This window comes from Tyto alba, unplaced genomic scaffold (genome assembly GCF_018691265.1).
Source record: "Tyto alba isolate M040663 unplaced genomic scaffold, T.alba_DEE_v4.0 Super-Scaffold_26, whole genome shotgun sequence".
In the NCBI taxonomy this organism is placed as follows: Eukaryota; Metazoa; Chordata; class Aves; order Strigiformes; family Tytonidae; genus Tyto; species Tyto alba.
In genome coordinates, this window is record NW_024881300.1 from 22,476,239 (window position 1) to 22,500,403 (window position 24,165).

At 59.4% G+C, this 24,165-nt stretch overlaps 2 protein-coding genes across 2 annotated transcripts in view; one reads left to right on the top strand and one right to left on the bottom strand.

Moving 5' to 3' along the window:
- FANCA (FA complementation group A) overlaps positions 1-9,640 on the bottom strand; it is a 36,695-nt gene extending 27,055 nt beyond the window's left edge. The window contains exons 1-9 of the mRNA XM_032993525.2: positions 9,599-9,640; positions 8,929-9,038; positions 7,941-8,013; positions 7,374-7,516; positions 6,672-6,767; positions 4,386-4,459; positions 3,188-3,300; positions 2,407-2,489; positions 1,948-1,981 (exon numbers count right to left, since the gene is read on the bottom strand). Of these exons, the coding sequence (XP_032849416.2) occupies positions 1,948-1,981; positions 2,407-2,489; positions 3,188-3,300; positions 4,386-4,459; positions 6,672-6,767; positions 7,374-7,516; positions 7,941-8,013; positions 8,929-9,038; positions 9,599-9,638 (766 nt within the window). The 5' untranslated portion in view covers positions 9,639-9,640. The remainder of the gene's footprint in view (positions 1-1,947; positions 1,982-2,406; positions 2,490-3,187; positions 3,301-4,385; positions 4,460-6,671; positions 6,768-7,373; positions 7,517-7,940; positions 8,014-8,928; positions 9,039-9,598) is intronic.
- Positions 9,641-16,203: 6,563 nt separating this feature from the next.
- SPIRE2 (spire type actin nucleation factor 2) lies at positions 16,204-24,142 on the top strand. The gene is made up of 15 exons (XM_042797632.1): positions 16,204-16,475; positions 19,194-19,231; positions 19,490-19,849; positions 20,124-20,204; positions 20,302-20,466; positions 20,566-20,652; positions 20,767-20,890; positions 20,994-21,163; positions 21,278-21,428; positions 21,552-21,685; positions 22,883-23,017; positions 23,090-23,157; positions 23,239-23,266; positions 23,351-23,466; positions 23,559-24,142. Exons 1-15 carry the CDS (start codon positions 16,259-16,261, stop codon positions 23,767-23,769), a joined length of 2,085 nt encoding a protein of 694 aa, XP_042653566.1. The 5' UTR covers positions 16,204-16,258; the 3' UTR covers positions 23,770-24,142.
- The last annotated feature ends 23 nt before the right edge of the window (positions 24,143-24,165 follow it).

Consider the following 24,165-nt stretch of genomic DNA (forward strand, 5'->3'; position numbering starts at 1 on the left):
CTTAATCACCCTGCCAAACAAAGAGCGTGCTGCTGTGAGTACCACACATCTGTAACAGCAAGTGGGACTTCATCTTACATTTCCCCAGCAGAAACTCCTTCAAAAGCTGGATCTGCCCCACAATGACTGGTAAGAGGTCAAACAGGCTGGCAGCTTGCACAGCACATTACCTTGACCATCAGCCTGCACCACTCTGCTCACATACCGAGAAACCCTTTGCTTTACAGCCTGCTGCAGCAGCACTTGTGCTGTTTCTTGTCCCATCCTACTTTCAAAAGTTTCTGCTTTTAACAGTTAATACTGAGCTGGGGCAGCAAACCAGGCATCCCTCACACGCCTTTGGTAAGGCAGTCCCCACTGTTAGTATGTAATACTCTCCTCCCCTGCTGCGGGATACTTTAAGGTTAAGTAGGGGAGAAAAGAGAAAATGAGATAAACTCTACTTATCCTTGGGCACAGGAGTCCAATATAGCAAGATCAGTACTATGAAGCAGTGCTCCCATACTACTCTGAGTCTGCCCTCCTCCTGTGAAGGTCTTCATTAATAGTGAATTATTTCACATAAAGAATCCTAAAGTTCTTCAAAGCTGGTTAAGTGAAACCTCTCAAAGGTGACCCAGAAGTTCACGCTAATAAAAACATCTTATAGAAAACTCATGTAATACAATTTTCAGACACACAGACTGCACGTCAGTGGCAGCATAGGCTGCACGAACGTGAAGGTCAAATGAAGAGCAGGTTAGCAGACGTCTGCCTGACTGCCAACAGCCTACTTCTCTTCCTCCAAAATCCCCCTAGCCCCGTGTTTATAAGGGTTATTTTTCAAGTACCAACACTGCCAAAGGGCCATCCGAGATTGGACTCGCACATATTAAATAATAAAGCACTTCTCTTACAGCTTTCTCTTTTTAAAAGCATTCTGCAAAGTCTGTAAGGCATCTCTGTCTGCAGAGAGTGCTCCCTGTGAGAGATGGGCAAGGGCCCAGGCTGGCAGCGCCCGCGGGGAGACACGCAGGAGGCAGGGAGCAGTCCCAGCCGTGTGTCCTGGGTTTCGGTTGTCTTACAGCAGAGGAAAAGCACTAATCTCTGCAGTAGCACTGAGCACGTTGCTGAAACGTGCCAGCAAGAAGAGCGGTGAAGTGCTGTCACTAGGGAGACCAGAAAGTAACAGCAGCCGCGCGGTCAGAAAATGCTAATACACGGGTGTAGGGCACGTGAGAAGGTGTAAGTGGACGTGAGGAGGTGTAAGTGGACACTTCCTCCACTGTGCAACACGTACAGCAGCTTACCGTGAAAATCATTTGTGGCACAAGACAAAAAATAACCCTCGTGTGTGTTTAGTCTTTCTGCATCGGGATCTGCAATGCAAATCAGCCGCTACTACGCGCAGGAGCTCGCAGCAGCAGCAGGAGTGCCCGGGGCCAGGACAGGCACAGTGTCCGTGGGACAGTTCCTGAAGACTACACATGTACATTAGATGTCTTTGCTCAGCATAAAAAAAAAAAAAAAAAAAGACTTCACAAAACATTAGTCTGCAAATCCAAAACGTGAGCCAGCAAAATAGCTTACTGGCACAGAACTTTGAATTTATAAAGTTTAATTCACTAAGTAGAAAAACTTATCCTAGCCCAACCACTGTGCTACAATCGCTTCCAATCAAAGTTGTTAAAAATCAGCTCAGGTATCGACCTGATGTTGCAGCTGGGAGCATCCAAGTGAACAAGCATAAAAGGCAAGAAATTACCTGCAGTGTTAGGAGACATGCACTTTTACAAGAGCACAGGGGAAAGCAGAGAGGCATAAAATCAGTGACATAAATATGATGCACAGCAGAGGAAAAGCATCCCAGGCAAAGGATTCCTCCGTAGAGATTTAGCAGTGAACAAGGAGTCTAAGTCTAGCAAACAGCAGTGAGGGCACAAAGCTACAGATCACAAAAACACTTACATGTCAACATGCTTTGTAAGACAGCCCGGCAGATCTGTTCAAAATTGACAAATTAAAACCATTTAGACTTTTAAGAGAGCCACAGTTATATACAGAAAAAGTAAAAAGACTCAAAGAGTTTTTCCCCTCTTAATTTCAGTTTAACTTTTACCTCAGGCTCTACTGTAGAACAGACACAGACAGAAGGCATTTACCAGTGTTCCATGCCTCACATTCAAATGGAAAAAAGGTGAAACCAAGGAAGCTTAAAAAGCCATCGATGCATCACCTTGGAGAAATTCTCCATAAAAAAAAAATGTTGGTTTCACCATTTCCTCCTCACCCACTCCAGCACCTGGACCACTATCCTTTCTTTGCTGCTCTACGCTCAGATTTAATTATACTCAGCAAGGCACAGAGGTATCTAATGGAGCTACTTTTTTAAACAACTGTTTGTAAATAGATTCGTTTTGTCCTTACATGTGGGACTTTCTTGAATTCCAACTTCCCTCCCAGCTCTGAAGTCTGCTGAAAGCCATTCTGAAGAAACACGATCGCAAAGTCTGCAAATCAAGAAGGAATTAGTGTTTCAGCATCCTCCTTTCAATAAAGGATCACTTGCTCTTTCACCTCCCCACCTCAGCCTCCCAATAGGAGTGGTGTCTGAAAAGCCTCATTCACTACACAGCACTCAGCAGCCATCATTTTCTTGGAGTAAAATTACTCCCAGGCAAAACGAGCGAGAACAATGGATGGCAAGGAGCACAGAAACCTAAATGACTATAAAGAGTAAAGAATTTACAGGTTTTATGCTCCATTAGCACTGCAGAACTCATATGGGTTGTACCTGACCCACTGTACTGGTCCAGAGGTCTGACTACAGCTCTTCAATCAAATTGCGTAGTGATCTTTTGCTAAGCAAAACCACCAAACAAATAACAGAAAATGACAGGGGGAGAAATGGAACTGCTAAATATTTCTGGTCCAAAATATCTCAGGCACTTTGCAGGAGCGTCACACTCGATACATCATCCCTGGCCACACACACACCTTGTAACGACGCTTCCTAGTGATACTGCAACTCAAAGGGATCTCGAAATCCCAACACCCCCCCTCGCTGAAACGAGGCAAGAAAGCGCAAAGCGGGGGCCCCCTGGCCTTACACCCCCGAGGCTCTGACTCGCGCAGCCCCTGCGGCAGGCTGTGCGGACCAGCAGCCGGGCCCCCGCGCCCGCCTCCAGCGCCCAGCCGAGTGCCTTGCCTGCGAGAAGACGCCCAGCGAGCTCCCCGTCCCCGGAGGACGCCTGTGCCTGCACCCAGAGGCCACGGAGGCTGCTGCACAGCCACTCCACCGCAGCAGGGGGGGCCGGGTTGCTGAGGACAAACAAAAGCACGTTCAGTTCAATCCCTCCTGCTTTTCGCACGGCTTGGGGGGGGTTTCCGCTCCACCATCCTCCTGGACTCAGGAAAGAGCCCTGCAGGACTCTGCCCTGCACGTGGCATTTCGCTCCTTGAATTTGGGATCGGCCAGAGCTTTACTTGCTTTGTACAAAGATTCCACAACAAACACATCCAAAGGGAAAAAACACGCGTGAAATTATGTGTTCAAGTATTTCCTCGTGTCTGGCATGAAAACACTTCCATTTAGAAAGTTCTGCTAGAAGAAAGGCTTTAGCTCCAATTTATAAGATACTTGGATAAAAACGCTTAAAAAGAGGAAAAACTAAGTTTTTAATCTACCCCTTTGACTTCCTTAAATTTGAAGTCCAGGGGGCACTGAAGGCTTTATTCCTATCACATTAACAGTCAAGTAAACGAATATCAAAAGCCTAAAAGATTGCTGTAACATTCCTTCGACACCATAAGAAAACAACCTGAACTTCACAAAGGAGAATTGGTTTTAGTTGTTAGCTCCGGATAGGGAAAAAAATAAAATCAATTCTTAGAATAACTATTCTCTGGAGATTAACTCCGCCAAACCTTACTGAAACGTAAGGTTTCATGAAGACAGAAGCAAAGCAAGGCTTCTCATCAAGACCATCGTTAATTTTTAGGGGCTAAGTGAGTTTCCAGCGCAGACGTGGAGGCACGGCCGGATGAGCTGAAGGACTTGGGTTACCAAGTCCTCTCCCACACCTCCTGCTGAGTACCTGTACCCTCTGAACCGGAGCAATAAAGCTTCACCTCGGCCACTCTGCAGCCGGGGCTCTCACCGAACCGTTTCGCTTCCCGTTGCAGCCGATTCGGCAGCAGACAACCAGCCACCACACCTTAAACTGAGCTAATTAACCCAGAGTAACCACTCAAACCCAGGGGAACTCCTTAAACCCTGCTAATCTGATCACTTGCCAGCATCTGACTATATTCTTACTCCAGAATACTCATGACTAATCCCCGATTGCATTTCAATGGGCTTTAAGATATTAAATACATCTGCAAACCTATAAACCTCTGCTCACCTCTCCAGCAGCTCTCCCAGTCCAACAATGTCATCCCTGTGCAGGTGCCACACAGCTTCCAGCACTGGAGCGTCCTAACGAGATGTCACAATTAGGTCATACTCTACATCTTGCAGTTAACATCACCCTTTGGCTAATGTAAACAATATATACAAAAATAAAACTAAATCCATTCAAGTGTATTCCAACTATACAGAACTTACTCAAATTTTAAAACAACAACATAGGAAATACCAGATGAAGAGTGATTTTATTTGATTTTTTTCCTTCCTACAAATTTTGAATGGTTTAGAGTTGTAGATGCATCATCATTTTAAATTTTCACGGTCAAGTAATAAACATATCCAGCTTCGCCCCCCTGGAATAATGCTGATGCTGCATATTCAGAGCAGCAGTGGATATCCCAGAAAACAGGTAACACCACTAAGTCTCAAATCTTGTTAATTCAGATCCAGCAACAGATTAGAGAATGACTGCTTAGCCTATTAACAGTTTATTGGTCTCTGTGAAGCGAGTTGGCTGCTCTCAACTCCATTTCCCAATAGGACACAACAGAAAGAGGCACTGCAACCATTTGGGAAGAGGCTGATGGACATGGAGGAAAAACCAACGCCGCTCGGGCAGCCGTGCTCCTAAACGCCAGGCTCGCCGTCGGCGAAATCGGCGCCAGGCATCGCCGCCCTCGGTGCCTCCCTGCAGCACCCCTTCCAGCTCCTGGCTGGAACAGAGAGTCCCGTGCCAGCAAAACAGGACTCCAGGGTGCACCCGGCAGGGAAAACGGTGCAGCGAGAACTTCGGCTAGTTCCAGCCTCCACCGAGAAACGCTCCCAGACAGAAACAAAAGCCTCACACCTTGAGCAGGCGGAGGCGCTTGGGCACACAAGCCATTCAGGAAGGAAAGCCAAAGCCCCACGAGCTTTCTGCAGCGACCAGCAGCTGCCTCGTAGCATGACCCTAGACTCACCCACATACTTTGTCATCGCCAGCCTAATTCTTTACTGTAACGATCTCAATTACACAGCAGCACTTGATCTCCATGTCTACCTGAGAATGAGGAGATCTTGATCAGCCTACGAAACACACAGGATTTTGTTTGCAGCCCAGGATCGGATATTTGAGACCAGGGCATGCCTCTTTATCCTGGCAGATCAGCCTCTTCCTTCTTTCCCACCAGAGCCACAAGCAACCAAAACTGTCCCGCTCACAAAAAGCCCTCAACTCCACTTAGAGCATCACTTTTCTTAAGAAAACAAAGCACTCAAATGAAATCAAGACAACACATTTGTGAAGCAATGCAACCTGTTATCTGCTATCGTATTTCTCTCAAGCCAGTTTTGGCACGAACTCACTTCGGCTTATCGCCATTCCCGGATAAATAGAGCAGAGAACCAGCATGCCAAAGACACACTGAATATTGCTGGCAAAGCACATAAAAAGACTGCTGGGACCGTGCCACCCCAGAGCCAGCTGGGAGCTTCCGCAGTGCCTGGTCACTCGATCAGGAATGCTTAGCCCAGAGAGCAAACCAGCATGCCAACTGATGGAGAGTTATTAGCGCACTTCGTCAGTAACGGTAAGGCAGTGAAGATAAATAGGAAAGAAAACAACACCCCCAAAGCTTCTATTAACTGCTGTGTCACCTCAGATGAGTTTAATCCCACTATCCATACTGTAACCCCAGACACCGTATTGTTGTGCCCTTCCTAGCTGGTTCCTGGGGAGAACCAGCCGTGCTGAGTACAAATGGAAAGAGTTAAGTATCTCCTCCGGTGAGGCAAGAGTGCTGCTAGCCTAGCTCCCTAAAAACCAATGTGTGATCACCAAGATGCTGTCAACTCTCCTTTGTGGCAGTTTCTCAGAAGCGGCCACACAGTTTTAAGAATTCACCCACTTCCAAAGCTCTACTAAGTCCTCTTCAAAAAACCAAATCCCACTATAGAGGCAAGAAAGATCCCAGTGACCTTGCCTTAAAATAAACAAAACAAAAACAAAACAAAAACCCCCGCCATTTATAATTCAGTTCACGCTTTTGAAAGGTCAGAAGGACCACGGCCATTCTCAGGAAGAGTTCGTGACCACAGTCAACCAGAGCAGGGATGAGCAGTGGCAAGACTGCTCTAGGTGACCAAAAAACCCCCCAAAGGGAAACTGAACAGAAATCACAGCACTTCACTAGTCCATTTAACAGTTATCCCTGACCTTCGCGGGAGAGGAGGGTGGAAAAAGCGCCACCACATCCCACAGATGAGGTCTGTAACACGGCCACATTTTTCCATGAGTTCTTACCTTCATTTTCCACATTTCTTGACAGAAGAGGGAACGACAGAACACATTGTTCGCCAGCAAAATCTTGACCGTTTGAAGCAAGCAAGACAACCTCTTCTGGAATCACCCCAGAAATGAAACAGAAATAATTTCCTTTGTAAATAACACATTCTTAGAAAAACTTTTTACTGCCTTTTTCCTGCTTTTTAAAGGTTTGAATGGTGGAAAGAATTCATGGGAAAGGTCCAGACCTTTTGTCTTGAGGCTGAACTAAAGGCAGCCAGGCTGACAGCAGCGACACCAGGCAGCGCCTCAGAGGTGACCTGAGCCAGCAGCCACGGCACAGCTTCTGTACGGATGGCTGTCACCACACCGGGCTACACCCCAGACAGAGGCCATCAGTAAAGATAAAATCAAGGACTAAAGAGACCAAGTCTGAGGTACACCAGGGGTGAGAACACAGGATCTGCTTAGAGAGACCTGTATAAGACTGCACTTCAGCAACAGACAAAAAACTTAATTTCCAAGCTGTCAAAACCAGCTGCTTTCCTGTACAGGAGAGAAACACCGTACCTCTGTGAGCATATCAGACACATAGATAAATAACCATCCACTCAGGTCCTATTTGTTTGGGTGACTTTATCAGAACAGATAAACTGGGTTTAAAGTCAAACCTAACATTACTGTTTTCTTGATAAACTAAATGTAAACTTTTTCCCTTACTCTCTGGTCCAACTTCAGCAGCAGGACTGGAGAGGGGCTTGCAGAAGCCTGGCAGATCTGCTCAACGTTGGTAACAACATTTTTGGCTGCCAAGATCGCTGTGGGTACACCCAATCTTGAGGCCTGTTCCTGTAGAACAGAAACTAAAAACAAGGCAAAGTTGACAGCGTGGGAGAAAAAAAGGTTTGAACACATGAAGACAGAAGTCCCAAGTCTTAAACTCCTTCCTGCACAAATGTCAGTTGTTGCAAATCATTTTTATTTCACTGTATCATTCCTTTACTGTACATAAAACAGAGGCAGAACAACCAGGAGCAGAGGTAGAATATCCTTGCTAAGCAGATTTTTGCATTTTAGTCTTGTGGGTTTCATAGTAACACTTTCAAATAATCAAAATATTCAACAATCAGACCTTGCCATGGTTGTCATCACCAGACAAGTAGGAAATTAATAGCTGAATGGGATGAAAAGAAAGTAAAACTGGGATTGCATTTAACAGGCAAAGATTCAGTACATGAAGAAAAGTTCTTTCCCACGTCTGTCTCTGATAGCTACTCTTTCACTCACCTATAAACGATTCTGATGGTACTTCCTGGTGCTCTGGGCCATCCTGTCCAGCTGGCTTAACTGAACCTTCCACCTGGCAGCCAAATAAAAACATAACAGTCTGAGATGTCTCTTACACACATTTACAAACATACTCCCTCTAAAGCACAGAGCAGCCCAGGCATTCGCTGGGGGCTGGAGCAACCGAAGAAAAATTAACACTGAGCTCCCACACGGTCCTGGTAAACCAGAGATTTCTGGGCATTTCACAAGAGACGTAACAGTTGTTTTCATTTTATGCAAAGAAAAGAAGATATGGGTCAAAGTTACTCGTCCCCAGTCAGGCAACAGATCAGTGGCAGCACCAGGAACCAAATCTCTTGTCTTTCCAGTCCCTTCTGTGAAGCCACGCTGCCATGAATATTTCATTAAACGTGTCAAAATGTTGGATCCTTTAAGACAACACTCTTGTGGCTGAACTGTGAGAAGTATTTGAATTGTCTATTCGAGTTATCAGAATCAAAAGCTTTTTCCAGTATGTGAGAAGGTTGAATGTGGCCAAGTCAGAATGTTGGTTCAAGCATCTATATAGGCAAATGGCCCAGATTTTCATAAAGACAATTACATTAGTCAGAAATGGTTAGCAATTCAGAGAAAACCCAATAGCCTCTCCTGGGTTTTTTTCCTATGTTCACAATAAGCCAGTTTTGATCCTCAAAAAAAAGGTGCTGGATTTCCCTTTGTCTCAAATCCAAACTACGCTTAGCCATTTTTAGTCTGTAACAATACGACATAGTGCAATAAAGGAAAAAAATAACCTAATTTCTGCAACATAGACCTCTAAACTTCAGCTCACTCCTCCAGTGCTGTTTTTCCTTCCCACGTTATCATGCCAACTGAGTTCCCAGCACAGTTGTTCTACAGGAGGGGTGCTGGTGGATCCCACCTCCAGCTGGGATCTCCCGTGATCCCCAGCCTGACCGCTACCCCCCCAGCCGCCCACTCCTACCTCCAGGAGGAGGTCGCTCAGGTTCTGATGGTGATCCAGACCGCGCAGAGCCGCTTCCCGGAGCTCTGCTCCGCTCCCAAAGGCGCTTTTCCGTTTCCTGGGTCTCCCTGCTGAGAAGTTTGGATTTTAGAACCGCAGCTTGCTCCGACAGCCCCCCCCCCCCCCCAAGGGCACCCTTGCTGACGGGGCGAAGCCAGCCCCTCACTAGCCAGCAGCAGGATGTTTCTGCACGGTTTGCTCAGGGCAGCTCTGCAGACAAAGCCCCACGGCCTGCAGCACCAGCAGCCCAGCGCAGCCAAAGCCCTGTCAGCCATCGGCCTCCAAAGGCCCTCAGCGCGAAGCAACCAAAGCGCTGCCTTGACACCCCCCCCCATACACCCCAGAACAGGAGCTGCAGCAAGGGAGACGGTGTGAGGAGGAGTAACAAGCAAAATTCTTCTGTTACTTCTCACAACGGGAAGGCCAGCCAGCCTTTGGGAGAGGGCTCTCAGGAGGAGCAGGGAGGCGGAGGAGCTGAGGGGCTGCCAGGAGCGCAAAGCGCCACGCAGGCGGGAGGAGGGGGGTGTACGAGGGCGGAGAGGGAACGTTTCCCCCCTCCCTTCGCTGCCGCTGTCCCAGCTGGAAGCGCCAGGCCGTGAAGAGCCCCGGCACCGCCTCAGCCCGGCCCTACCCAGCAAGTCCCGCCATGTCCGCCCGCCCGGCCCCGCCATCACGGCGGCCTCCGCCCGCTTCCCGCCAAACCAACCCGCCCGCCCTGCGCCGCCATTGGCTGTCCGCCGCGGCGTCCGCCTCCGCCCATTGGCTGGAAGCGCGGCGTGGTCCCACCCCCCTCACCCGCCCTTTCCGCCATCTTGGTAGTGGCGGAGGCTGGAGGCTGCCATGTTGGGGAGGGCGGGATGGCGTGAGGTGGGATGTGGGGGGGCCGGGCTGGGGTAGGGCAGGCGGAGAGGGCAATGCGCTCTGCAAAGGTGGTTTTTGGGGGAGAGGGGTGAGCGCTCAGCCCCATGGCCACTGCCAGGAGCAGGGGTTTCCCCCACAGAATCCCTGAGGGGAAACCAGCTGCCTGAGGGGGAGCTCAGCGCAGTGGGGACGGACACCCCCACAAACCGGCTGCGAGGGCTGGTGGTGGCCGTCCCCTGCTCCAGGACACCCGCCGTCTGCCAGGCCTCTCCCCAGAGCAGCAGCATCCCCCGGGCCGGGTCCTGGGTCTGACAGCCGCAGCGTTTCCCCGCTCCTTGCAGAAAACGGACCCCCCCCCCCCAGCTCCATTTCCCGGGGGGGGGGTGAGGGTGCTGTGTACCCCTGGTGCCACCCCAGCGAGGGGACGAGAGGCCGCTGCAACTCCCATGGCAGGAATGATACAGGGAGCTAAATGCTTTGCGATTTGTTAACCATCCCGTTTTCCTTGAATGTTAATTTGAGGCCTTGAATGTTCTTTTGAAACTTGTTTATTAGAGACTGGTGCCTAAGCTTATCAGGGACTGGTATTTGTCAAGGACTGCGTGTTAGACACGAGGAAATAACAAGAATAACGGTGTCAGCTTGACCATAAAACTGGTTAAAAGGCTGCTGAGATCACCAAGTACGGATAGAGCATGGGCGAATGCCTAAAGTTCATCTCAAGGACAAAAGAGGAAGATAAGATCCCTGAAGAAGTAAAGGACCACCAGAGACAGATCTGAGTCTGCCCAAACTAACGCTAATGCATACATACGTTTGTGCTGCGTAATCCCATGAATATATATACCTGCACTGCATAAATTTTTGGCACGGTGTGCTGGTGGTGTGCAAGCTAGGAGGAGCAATCCCCCTCGCACCCAGCGCTGCAATAAACACACCTGCTTTAGAACTCTTTGTTGAGTTGTAAAGTTTGTTTCTGCGCTTCAGGAAATCCCCAGCTGCACGACGCCGGGCGCTGCGGGGGGCAATAAAAGTTTCGGAGGGAGCGGCGTGGAGTTCCCACAGGGATCTCCCCCGCCGGTTGCCTCTCATCTGATCCTTCCTGGAGTCGAACTGCGGCTGGTTGGCCACCGTCAGCATGCCCTGCAGAGGGTTGGGGGCAGGAGGCGGTAATTCGTGCCGGGGATAAAGCGTACGGGGCAGGTGAACAACCCCGGGGTGTTCAGGACGCTGGCTTCTGCTCGCAGGCGTTGAAAGCGCTGTGCTGGAATCGGCCGTGGGATGCTTTTGTTGCAGGGCTGGCCCTGGGAGCAGGTGAGTCGGCAGCACACGGTGCCGAGAGCCCGGAGGAAAGCCTTCCCGGCAGCGCTCCGGCGGTGCGATGGGCTCCCACGGCCACCGCGCCGGGAAGTCACCACAGCACCGAATCTCAGCTCGGAGACGGCGAACGCAACCCTTCCCAGAATCGTGGTTCCGAATCGCTTTAAAACCCTGATGCCATCGTCATGTTTGTGGCAGCCCCGGGTTTTGGAAGGGCACATCAAATGTGGGAGCCATTCTTGGGCGGCTCGGCGAGCTCCGGTGCTGGCTGGGGAGCTGGGGGAGCCCCGAGCCGGCAAAGCAAATCGAAACCTCTCCTGCAGCAACCCTGCCGGGGCGGGGGGGGTGGAGAAAATCTGCAGGGGGCTCGTTTTGCAGATGGTGGGGATGGCCTTACGCGGGGTGACAGCTGAGGGAGCGGGGACACGGGTGGGAGCAGGGCTGTGGGACGTGGGACCTCCGTGTTGTCCCTGGGAAGGCGCAGCCGGGAGGAAAAGGCTCCGAGGGGAGCGGGAGCGCTGAGTCAGATTGGGGGTCGGCACTGGAGGAATTGAGGGGAGGCCGACTGAGGTTAGAGCCAGTAATTAACGTGATTAAAAAGCCGGAAGGACTCACCTGCAATAGAATGAAATATTTGCATCGGGAAGGGAAGGGCCTGCCTCCAAACATCTCTGAGATAAGCAGGGAAGAAGAAAGGGAATTATGTAGCAAGGTACAAAGAGATAAAGAGGAGGGCGTGGGATGGGGCAGGGAGGGTAATCTCGGCTGGAGGCGAGGGGAAATCACCTCATCTGTGAGCTCTGAGGTCGGCACCGGGGAACCCCAGGGGTGCTACCGGGGTGTCCCCTGCCCCGTCCTCCCTGAGCGTCCCTGATTCACGGCAGACAAGCTGGTACCCGTGTCCCGTGCGTCGCAGAGCCCCGCGTCTGTGTGGGCTCTCGCTGTGGGCCAGGGACACCACCGCCCACGGGTGCCAGTGGCACAGTAAATGTCTCCGTTATCGACACTGCCAGCAGGTCTCTGCTCCCCTCACTGGCTTGCTGGCCTGCAAAGCGCTTGCTCTATTTAATCCTTCAATGCGTTGTCTGTGAGGTACGCCGGGTTAATGCGGTCTGCGCAGAGAATTGATTTTAATTAAAATATTGATGAAGAAGAGTCTAGAAAGGAAACGGAGCTTTAGCAAGCGCTCTGTGATTCAATCCCTCTGCCTTGCTCTCCTCCCGCAGCAGGGCAGGTCTGGCAGAGCCCGGCTGTGCTGGGCAGCAGGGTGGGGTACGGCTGCGCCGGGAGCAGGATGCGACCCAGCGGCAGTAACGTGGGGCTGGCAGCTCGGGAGAGGGGCCAGAAACCCTGCGGGCTGCCTCCTCTTGTTCAGAGAAAGCCTTGGCCTGGCTGTTCGCACCTGGGCACGAGGAGTGCAAAACCCCCGACACCTCTGTGATAAAACTGGCTCCTCAAGGCTTTGCAGGATCCGGCCTGATCTCTTCAAGCATCGCACCCGTCAGCCAAGCTTGCCTGGCAGCAACGGGCTCGGCCGTGTCCCGGGTCCTCCTCGGTTCCAGTTGAGGACAGGGCTGGCCGCCGTGCTCACAGACCCCATTGCTTTCGTCGGGGGCGCGCGTGGGTCAGGGCGCACGTGCTCCTGCCAAGGGACGGGCCCTGGCCGGCTGTCTGACCTGGAGCTGGGGTTTCTGGGGTGCTCCAGATGTTTATTCATGTGGAGAGGAGACCGAGGTGTCAGGCAGCGGTGGCAAACGCAGCAGGACAGGGCTCTGCAGCCCCCTCGGGGAGAATAAAGTGCCGGTCCCGGGGTTGGGGCTTGACTCGGGGCCGGCCGGGGCATTTCGGGGAATAAGAATGTCTGGGAGCAGCGAGTGGCCCATTACACCGGGCAGAGTCAGGGACTCATCTCTGGTCTGACCGAAGCAAAAACAGGGGGGGAACCATCACTGTGATGGCCAAACTGGTGAGAAACCCTCCGAGGGGGGCACAGGGAGGTGCCGCCGAGCGCTCGGCATCGCTGCCCAGGGCTGGGGGCTGCACTCCAGGCAGCGACGCCGGGAAGCTCCTCCAACCCCCGGCCGCATCCGAGGCCAGCACGTAGCGAGAGCGAGCCACATCATAAAACACTCTCCCCTCCCTCTTGCCCCCCAGTTTATTGCAGGATCTAAGGGAAGCGGGATGGGTGCATCCAACCCCACGGGTGCTCTGTGCGCTCAGCTCGGGCCCCTGTGGCTTTTTAAGGACATTTTTTTGCATAGGACAGACGAAACCCATGTGAACGTGTTACCTGCGAACGAACCCGGCGCACGGCACGCAGCCCACGGGGAAGGGCCCGGCCCTCCATCGCGGCTCCTCGGCCGTCTCGCTGGGGCACATCCTGCTTGGATGCCGAGGGTGACAGGGCGCCGGGAAATCTAATCCTCCCGTAGTGCTCTGCATTTCCCAACCTGTTCGTTGTTTTTTTTTTTTTTTGTATTATTTTTCCCTATTTCTTTCATTTTTAATTATATTTCCCCTATGCACATACACGCTTGGCTTTTGTTTGATTTTTTTCCAAGGCGGTAGCTTTTAATTACATCTTGATTTCGTATTAATTACAGTTTTACCCAGAGCAAAGGGCTCTGCGCTTTGTAATTCAAATCCATTCCCATTAATCCTGCCGGTTGGGTCGTCGCCGCCTCCCCAACGCCGCGCGTCCTCCCCGCTCCTACCCCCGGCGGTGCCGCCCTGGCTGTGTCCGCAGGCACCCTCGGCGCTGGAAAGCTGGCAGCCGGCTCGGCGAGCAGCACGTGCACCTTTCCTCCCTCAAAACTCGCTTCCCGAGCGGGTCCCAATGCTGGTTACACGGATGAAGCGGGCGCGTCCGAATCGCTCTCGCTCGGCGGGGCGGAAAGCCGGACCCAGACATCGGCGTCGCAGCCCGGAGCTGCTCCGGTCGGGCAGAGCCGGGCGGCTTTTCTGTCCGTGCGATGGTGCATTTGGATAATCCCAGGGACGTGCAGACCCTTGGGGTCACCTGTAGCCATCCTCCTCCCTTCCCAAACCCCGGGGCGCCGCGCAGGGCTGCGTTTCCCAGCTGCCTGACTCTGTTCTCCCGTTTTCTTCCCCCAAAAAAGGGAGCTGACACTGCTCAGGTTCTCCGGGACGGGCGTTGGAGTGCATTTCTCCCCCATGGCACTGCAGGCACCGTCCCAGGCTCTTTGCCAAAGGTCTCCAACCCCGGGGCAGCTCTCTGGCCGTGCCGGCTCCATCCCTCTCCCAGCCCTGCCAGCACGGCTCCAGGATTGTCCCCAGTTTATGCTCATGGATTAATGGAGCTGAGACGGGGTTTTATGCTCCTTCCATCATGGAAATGGGAAGCTCATCATGCCGAGAGCTGTAATTAGCCCTACCTGACCTTTAAGTGCAGGCTGGCTGTCCTTTCTGCTCTGCCAGGATTGTCCTGCCCGCCCCACAGGTCCCCGGGGTGTGAGCCTGCTCTGGGCACTGTGTCACGCCGGCCTTCCCGGGTGCCTGCGGGACATTGTCCCCCCACACCCTGTTCCCATGGGACGTTGTCCCCCCACACCCTGTTCCCATGGGACGTTGTCTCCCCGGAGACTCCGGCTCCTCATCCCGGCCCTTCCAGCTGCTCCCGGCCGTGCCCAAACCATCTCCAGCTCCCGGAGCTCTTCCCTTTCCCTCCCTCCCTCCCGGGGAGTTCTGTTGTCCCAGCCTGGTCCCTTCCCTCTGCCGGCTCCCCCAGGTGACCCCCGCGGCCCTCGTCTCCCCACACCCGCCTGCCCCACACGTGGCACGTGGGTTCCGTGGGGCAGTCGCCTGGGAGCCAGGAGCTCCGAGCAGGAGCCGTAGCCGCGGCCCTGCCGCGCACCCTGGGGGCACCCACACCCTGCACCCAGTTACACTCCCTGCACCCTGACCCTGCACCCTGCCATCCTGGGCGGGCCATGCCGAGCCGTGCCGAGCTGTGCCAAGCCGTGCTGGGCTATACAGAGCTGTGCCGAGCCGTGCCGAGCTGTGCCAAGCCGTGCTGGGCTATACAGAGCTGTGCCGAGCTGTGCTGAGCTGTGCCAAGCCGTGCTGGGCTATACAGAGCTGTGCCGAGCTGTGCCAAGCCGTGCTGGGCTATACAGAGCTGTGCCGAGCCGTGCCGAGCTGTGCCAAGCCGTGCTGGGCTATACAGAGCTGTGCCGAGCTGTGCCAAGCCGTGCTGGGCTATACAGAGCTGTGCCAAGCTGTGCCAAGCCGTGCTGGGCTATACAGAGCTGTGCCAAGCTGTGCTGAGCTGTACCGAGCCGTGCTGGGCAGTACTGACCCATGCTGGGCTGTACTAAGCCATGCCAAGCCATGCCGGGCTGTACAGAGCCGTGCTGAGCTGTACCAAGCTGTGCCGAGCCGTGCTGGGCTGTACCGAGCCGTTCTGGGCTCTACTGAGCTGTACCGAGCCGTGCCAAGCTGTACCGAGCTACACTGAGCCGTGCCGAGCTGTACCGAGCCATACCGGGCTGTACCGAGCCGTGCCGAGCCGTACCGAGTCGTGCTGAGCTGTACCGAGCTACACTGAGCCGTGCCGAGCTGTACTGAGCCCTGCCGAGCTGTACCGAGCCGTGCCGAGCTGTACCGAGCTGTGCCGAGCTGTACCGAGCCATACCGGGCTGTACTGAGCCGTGCCGAGCTGTACCGAGCCATACCGGGCTCTACCGAGCTGTGCCAAGCTGTACCGAGCCGTACCGGGCTCTACCGAGCCGTGCCGAGCTGTACCGCGCCATACCGGGCTGTACCGAGCCGTGCCGAGCCGTACCGAGCCATACCGGGCTGTGCCGAGCCGTACCGAGCCGTACCGGGCTGTACCGAGCCATACCGAGCCATACCGGGCTGTACCGAGCCGTACCGCGCCGCACCGCGCGTACCGATCCGTGCCGAGCCGTACCGCGCCGCCCCGCCGGGGCTCGGGGCGCTGGCGCGGGCGGGGCCGCACGGCGGGGGGGGCGGGGCCTCCGCTCTCCGCCGCTCCGCTCCGCGCCGCTCCCCCCGCCCCTCCCGGGGCCCCGCCCGCCCGTGCGGCGGCGGCGGCGGCGGCGGCGGCGGCGGCGGCGGGGATGGGGCGATGGCGCGGGCGGGCGGCGCGGCCCCGCGGGAGCTGTCCCTGGAGGAGGTGCTGAAGTGCTACGAGCAGCCGCTGAACGAGGAGCAGGCCTGGGCGCTCTGCTTCCAGTCCTGCCGCGCCGCCGCCGCCGCCGCCGCCGCCGCCGCCGCCCCGCTCCGCCCCGCCGACATCCTCCTCCGCGGAGACGGCACCGTCGCTCTCCCCGCGCCGCCGCCCGGTGAGCCGTCGCCGTAACGTTTTTGGAGCGGGGAGGGGAGGTGGCGGAGGCGGGGGGGGGGGTGGGGGGGAGCCACCGGCACAGGCGGCATCGGGATTTAACCGGCACCGGGAGGGACTTACCGGCACCGGCAGGGGGCGCTGAAGCGGCGGGGGCGCGGAGGGACCGGGGATGGCGGCGGAGGAGGCGGGGGGGGGGGGAACCCGCAACGGCCGCGGTGGGAGGGAGCAAAGGGAAGGGAGAAGAACCGGTACCGGCAAAGCGGGGGCGGGCAGGCGGGGCACCGGAGAAACGGGGAGGATGGGGGAGAAGGGCGGTACCGGCACCGGCACTGGGGGGGCGGGGGGGGGGGGAGCGGGGCTGGGACCAGCAGGGGTGGAGGTGAACCCCACGGCCTGGCCCTGGCACGGGGGACCAGCATCGGCACCGGCACGGCTGGGATCGTCGCGGTTACTGTGGGTACCGACACGGTGGTGGGCCGGTGACGCGGGGATCCAGGGCTGGTGTGACACCGGCACCGGCACCGGCACCGGCAGGGCCTGGTGGGGTGATCCGGTGAGGCTGAACCCAGGGTGTGGGGGGCGTGCGGGGTTGCCCGTGGGTGCGGGGCTCACCGGGACCCAGGACCCACTGTAGGGCTGCAGGACACCGACCCCACTCAGGGCGGGCACGACGCATGGCAAGGACAGACAGACACGAGGACACACGCCCGCGCACACACACGGGCACGCCCGCCGCACACGCCTGAACACGCCTGTGCACTCAGACCCCCGCAGGGACCCCCATCCCCAACCTGGTGTGTCACCACCAGGCACCAGCGTGGCCCTCGCCCTTGTGTCCCCCCCCCCCCCCGCAGCGTTTTGGGGCAGCGCCGTCCTTGACCTTCGGACTCGCGGCCGTGCCCTCTCTGCAGGTGCTTGGCGCTGCCGGGCAGGGCCGCGGTGGTTATGAGCTGTAATTAGGCTCGGCCGGCTGCCAGCAGCCGTGCCGGGTGGCTCGGCGTGACGAGGAGCACCCCGGCGCCCAACGACAGAGCGCGGCTGACGGCTTCACCCGCCTGGCCCCGCGGGGAGGCCGGTGTGCCGGGGACGGCACCCGGTGCTGCCGGGTGATACGGAGCCTCCCGGCCGGGCAGGGATGCTGCAGTGGCACTGCTTGTCCTTGCCCACGGCCGGGAGGGGACACTGCGGTGTCTCCTCGCTGCCGGTGGCCGGGCAGGGGACGCTGCTGGTGGCGGAGGGACGAGCGCGGAGCTGAGCCAGGGGACACGGGGAGAACAGGGCGCTTGGTGCCCGGGGCAGGGCCACGCACAAGCGCGGCGGCTGGGCATGGCGTGGTCACACCAGCTCCACCAGTAACACACGGGAATGGCCCCACGCCCTTCCCTGAGCCACCACGGCTGCAGTGCCGGAGCCGGTGCCACCGCGCCACCTCCTGCTCCCAGGTCCCTCCCGGGCCAGCCTGAGCCATCTCCCCAGGGATGAAACTGGAAGCTGGAAGGGCTCCGGGCACCTCCCAGCGCCGCTGCGGGTGGTGGCACCGGGCTGGCACACGGCTCGGCAGCTCCACCCGGGCCCGGGGTTGGATCCGGGCCCGGTGTGCCGAGAGCACCCACCTGAGCCACCCCAATTCCCCATCCCGTGGGAGCGGCTGGAGGGAACCGCTGGGACCAACCAGGCTCAGCCCACCGGCCCGGCTCCCGCCGTGTTTGCCGAGCCACGCTCAGTGTGAGGGTGTTCCAGGGTGTCGGCGTCCCCGGGGGATGTGCTGCCATGTCCTCTCCCAGCCAGGGCAGAGCATCCCGGGGCTGGCACCGCGGCGGGAGCCGGGCACGGCGTGGGGACACACGGTGCCGTGCGTGGGCTGGCGGGCACGGGGCTGACACACACCTCGGTCAGCTGAATGGCGAGCTGATGGCCGGCGCTGCCCTGGGCCGGGAAGCCTTGGGGACACTGCAAAAGCCACTCCCGTTCCTCATTCCGTGGCCGTCCGGTTGCTGGGAGGGTCTGAGCTGCCCACAAGCGTGTCCCGGGCGCACGTGTGTGCGTGTGGGCACGGTGCCGTGCGGGCGATGCCCAGCCCGTGCTGGCTCTGCAGTGGCAAACATCACCGTCTGTTGGGCACACCGCGGCACCGCAGCCCGCACCGGGCACCCGGGCCATGTCCCGTGGGTGCTCGGCGAGTCCTCACCGCACCCCTGCGTGCCGGTGCCCACAGCCCGGAGGGGTGCAGGGGGGCATTTCCCTGGGGGTGCAGAGCTTTCAGCTCCATCCAGGCCCGGGGGTGAGGGTTAAAGGGGTGACGCCGCCAGCCCTGATGTGCCTCCCGGGCCTGGCCGGAGGCGGTGGGGCTCAGCACCCATTTGGGCTAGTAGCCCAGGGCCTGCTGTGCTTGGCCGGGCAGGGAGGGCAACAGAGGCTGCGCCACCATCTCGCAGCCGGCGCTGCCCGCCGCCACCGCTCAGGACTGGGGTCCGGTCCCCGTTATCCCATGGAGCTGCGTCCTGGGACCAGCACAGGATGGGACTGGGTGGGGAAGGGGGGGGTCCCAGTTTGGGGTAGGAGCTGCTGGGGTTGGGACCCACTCAGGGGCAGCCCCCTTAGGTGCCCCATGGCCAGGGCCAGGTGGGTGCAGCATCCCCGGGGTGTGGGATGGGTGGTGATGCCCGACGCGGGGCCATGGGTGCCAGCGGTGGTGACTCTGCCCTCCTCCCCCCAGAGCTGCCCCCGCTGCTGACGCCCTCCGCCGAAGCCCAGGTACGTGGGGGCCGGACCCCACCGCAGCTTACTGGTGACCCGGCCCGTCTGCCATCACACCCCAGCATGGGGTGGGCACCCCCGCCAGCCCCCCTCACCCTGGGGTGCTGGTTATGGGGTTCTGGGGTGCAGTGGAGGGGCAGGACCCTGCACCAAGGATTTGGGAGGCGGGGGGGGGGGGGGGGCGGGGAGGGGTGCAGCATGCCGAGGGGTTCCCGGGGGTGCGGCCGGGGCCCAGCCGGTGCCGCGTCCCCGCAGATGGTGCAGTCGTTGGGCTTTGCCATTTACCGGGCGCTGGACTGGGGGCTGGATGAGAATGAGGAGCGGGAGCTGAGCCCGCGGCTGGAGCAGCTCATCGACCTGATGACCAACAGCGACTCGGAGGACAGCGGCTGCGCCACAGCCGACGAGGGCTACGGGGGGCAGGAGGAGGAGGAGGAGGGGGGCGAGGGGCCGCCGCGCGCCGTGCGCACCTTCGGGCAGGCCATGCGGTGCTGTGCCGCTCGCCTGGCCGACCCCGCCGAGGCCCAGGCACACTACCAGGCCGTTTGCCGGGCGCTCTTCGCCGAGACGGTGGAGCTGAAAGCCTTCCTCGCCAAGATCCGCGATGCCAAGGAGGTGAGCGTGGCCGGCGCCGCTGCCCGGCCAGGAAAACCACCCATGGGACCAAAACACCGGGGTGAGCGCGGTGCTCCCCTCTGCCCGCCCCAACCAGCGCTGCCGGCGCCGGCGTTTGGCCATACACCCTTTTCTGGGGCGCTGTGCCGTGGCACCGTCGGCTCCAGGCTGGTGCTGGTGGGGATGGGGGTGCTTTGGGGGTGCTGCAGCCCCGTTGCGCGGCCCTGGCCGGACCCTGGGTGCCGTGGGGTGACGGTGCCTCGTGCCGCGGCAGATGCTGCAGAAGCTGAAGGAGGATGAGGAGGCAGAGGAGCGGCCGGCGGCGGAGCTGGGCAGCCTGCGCAACACCGACTGGGTACGGGCGGCGCGGGGGCCATGCCGGGGCTGTGTGTGTGTGTGTGTGGGGAGGGGGCTGCTGCCACGTCCGTCCTCCCACCCCGACCTCTCCCCAGGCCCGGCTGTGGGTGCAGCTGATGCGGGAGCTGCGGCACGGCGTGAAGCTGAAGAAGGTGCAGGAGAAGCAGTTCGACCCCCTGCCCACCGAGTACCAGCTCACCCCCTTCGAGATGCTCATGCAGGACATCCGCGCCCGCAACTACAAACTCCGCAAGGTCATGGTGAGCGCGCCCGGGCTGCCCTCGCACCGGCCCCACGCCGCGGTGCCGCGCGTGCCCGCCAGCCCCGATGCCACCCCCAGCCCCTCTGCCCTCTCCCAGGTGGATGGAGACATCCCTCCCCGGGTGAAGAAGGATGCCCACGAGCTCATCCTTGACTTCATCCGCTCCCGGCCCCCGCTGAAGCAGGCGAGTGCCGCCACCGTGACACCTCTGTGGCCAACCTGGGCTTGGGGGTCCCCCTGGGTGCTGTGCCCCCCGCACTGCGGCCACCGCCTGAGGCCCAGTCCGTGCGTCCCGCAGGCATCGGAGCGGCGGCTGCGGCCCCTGCCCCAGAAGCAGAGGACGCTCCACGAGAAGATCCTGGAGGAGATCAGGCAGGAGAGGAAGCTTCGGCCCGTGGAAATGTCATACCGTGGCCAAAAAGGTACCGGCATCCCCCCTCCCCGCCATGCCAGGCTGCCGGTGCTGTGCTCGGCGCCGTGGCTGGTCCCTGTTGTGCCGGGACTGAGCCCCGTCCCCGTCTGCAGGGTACAGCTCCCTGCCCTGCATCCCCCACGCCTGCTCGGGCCGCCTGGCCTCCAGCTCCTGCCTCGAGCTCTCCCGAACCCCGGCGAGCACCGCGCCGGCGCGCCCGCGGCCCCGCGTCCTGCTCAAGGCACCCACCCTGGCCGAGATGGAGGAGATGAACGTCTCCGAGGCAAGAGAGGGGACCCAGCGGAGACTGGGGGGGGGGACGCGGGAGGTGCTGGGGGACACAAAGGGGAGGTGCTGGGGGACACAAAGGGGTGACGTGGTGCCCGTGGCCTTGCAGGAGGAGGACTCTCCGGGCACGGAGGTGCCGCTGAAGCGGGACCGCTCCTTCTCGGAGCAGGACCTGGCGCAGCTGCAAAGCCAACTGGGGGGCGGCCAGGCTGCACCCCAAGAGCCGGAGCCGCTGCAGCCCGAGCCCCGGCCCCGCTCAGGTACCCGCCGGAGGTCCCCAGCCCCGTGCCACCACCGTCCCCAGGGTGGCCGTGCCGGGCCCCGCGGCTGCGGTGGCACCGGGCAGCATGGCCTTGCCATGGCCTCCCCGTCCCTCCCCGCAGGCTCCGTCCCCGCCAGCTGCCACCCGCTGCCGGATGGCTCAGCACCACCCCGGGCTGCCCTCAGCGCCGTGGAGGAGAGGCCAGAGGATGGATCCGGCGCTGCCCCCAGCACCAGTTCCAAGCACCTCTGGCTGGTGAGTGCTGGTGGTGGGGCTGGGGACACCGCGTGAACCTGGCACAAGGTGGCCAGGGGCATCCCCATGCTCCCCCCGCTTCCTCTGCACGGGAGGCGAGGCTTGAGGCGCGCCGTGCCGCCTGCCCTGTGCCGGGAGGCTCTGCCCGTGCCGGAGACACTCTGCCAGTGCTGGGGATGCTCTGCCTGTGCCAGGATGTTTTGCCCGTGCCAGGGATGCTCTGCCCATGGCACGGGGATGCTCCGCCTGTGCCGGGGCTGCTCTGCCCGTGCCAGGAGGATGTGCCCATGGCACAGGGTTGCTCTGCCCATGCTGGGGATGTTTTGCCCTTGCCAGGGTTGCTCTGCCCGTGCCAGAAGGCTGTGCCCATGGCACAGAGATGCTCTGCCTGTGCTGGAGATGCTCTGTCCATGCTGGGGATGTTTTGCTCGTGCTAGGGATGCTCTGCCCGTGCCAGAAGGCTGTGCCCATGGCACAGGGATGCTCTGCCCGTGCTGGAGATACTCTTCCCATGCTGGGGATGTTTTGCTCGTGCTAGGGATGCTCTGCCCGTGCCAGAAGGCTGTGCCCATGGCACAGGGATGCTCTGCCCGTGCTGGAGATACTCTGTCCATGCTGGGGATGTTTTGCTCGTGCTAGGGATGCTCTGCCCGTGCCAGAAGGCTGTGCCCATGGCACAGGGATGCTCTGCCCGTGCTGGAGATGCTCTGCCCATGCTGGGGATGTTTTGCCCGTGCCAGGGATGCTCTGCCCGTGCCAGAAGGCTGTGCCCATGGCACAGGGATGCTCTGCCCGTGCTGGAGATGCTCTGCCCATGCTGGGGATGTTTTGCCCGTGCCAGGGATGCTCTGCCCGTGCCAGGAGGCTGTGCCCATGGCACAGGGATGCTCTGCCCGTGCTGGAGATGCTCTGCCCATGCTGGGGATGTTTTGCCCGTGCCAGGGATGCTCTGCCCGTGCCAGAAGGCTGTGCCCATGGCACAGGGATGCTCTTCCCGTGCCAGAGATACTCTTCCCACGCTGGGGATGCTCTGCCCGTGCCAGGATGTTTTGCCCATGCCGGGATGCTCTGCCCACGGCACAGGGATGCTCTGATTGTGCCAGGATGTTCTGCCCACACCACAGGGGTGCTCCGGGTCATGTCCTGTGCCGCAGCCCTGCGGCAGAGCGGGCTGACGTTTCCCCTCCTTGCCCGCAGGAATTCAGCCACCCCGTGGAGAGCCTGGCCCTCACCGTGGAGGAGATGATCAACGTGCGCCGGGTGCTGGTCAAGGCCGAGATGGAGAAGTTCCTGCAGAGCAAGGAGCTGTACAGCAGCCTGCGGAAGGGGAAGGTGGGAGTTCGGGCCGGAGGGGCCGCGCGCCGCCCGCCCGGCCCCCCGGCTCTCACCCCCCTCTGCCCGCAGGTCTGCTGCTGCTGCAGGGCCAAGTTCCCCCTCTTCTCCTGGCCGGCGGCGTGCCTCTTCTGCAAGCGGTGAGCGCCGCGCCGGGCCACGCCACGGCCGCGGGAGGGTGCCCGCCACGGCCCCGCTCACCGGCCTCTCTCTGTCCCCAGGTCTGTCTGCAGCTCCTGCAGCCTGAAGGTAAGGGACCGGCTCTGGCCGGTGTCACCGCGTCCCCATCCCCATCCCCGCCCCACCCCACCCTGACACCCGCACACCCGCCAGATGAAGATGCCTTCCAAGAAGCTGGCTCACATCCCCGTCTACGCGCTGGGCTTCGAGAGCCTGCCGGGCTCGCTGCTGGCCAAAGCCCTGCCGCTGTGGAGGAGGGAGACCTTCCAGTGAGTCCCGCAACCCCCCCCCCCCCGAGCCTTCCTCCCCGCTCTCCTCTTCCCTCGGGCGGGGGCTGAACGGGCTCCCCCCCGTGCCGCAGCTCGCTCCCGGGCACGTGCTGGCGTCGGGTGGAAGAGGAGTTCCCCCACATCTACGCCCAGGGCTCCGTCCTGCGCGACGTCTGCAGCGACTGCGCCGGCTTCGTCACCGACGTCGTCCGCTCCAGCCGCCGCAGCGTGGCCGTCCTCAACGCCGCGCCCCGCCGCGCCGCCAAGGCCCGTTCCCTCTACGGCGACTCCTGGCACAAGTGAGGGTCCCGGGGCCGGGGTGGGGGGGCGGGGGTCCCAGCGCAGACCCCGCTGGCGGCCGCCCCGATGTACATATATACATAGGATGTATACATACAGCCTCTATATTTATATACCTTACGGACCAGGGGGAGGCGAGGACCGGCGGCACAGCGGGGTGCCTGCTGGCCCCTCCTGTCCCCGCCACTGGCTGGCACAGGCGCCCCCCCGGGGGGACGGATCCTGCCGTGGGGTGCCCCCAGCCCCCAGCCTTCGCCCCCCGCCCCCAGCTCCGCTTCCGTGCCAAGCCGGCCATGCCGGGGTGCCCAGTGCCCGTGGGCTGGCACGGCCGCTCTGTACATCCCCCCACCCCGGCTAATAAACCCGCTGGGCTGCCCCCGCGGTGTGTGGCTGTTCCTG

Excerpts from the sequence above, each read along its gene's own strand:
- SPIRE2 (XM_042797632.1), top strand. The coding sequence starts at position 16,259 with ATGGCGCGGGCGGGCGGCGCGGCCCCGCGGGAGCTGTCCCTGGAGGAG. Across the intron at positions 20,205-20,301 it reads GCCTGCGCAACACCGACTGG|GCCCGGCTGTGGGTGCAGCT; the intron begins GTACGGGCGGCG and ends ACCTCTCCCCAG. Across the intron at positions 20,891-20,993 it reads GTCATACCGTGGCCAAAAAG|GGTACAGCTCCCTGCCCTGC; the intron begins GTACCGGCATCC and ends CCCCGTCTGCAG.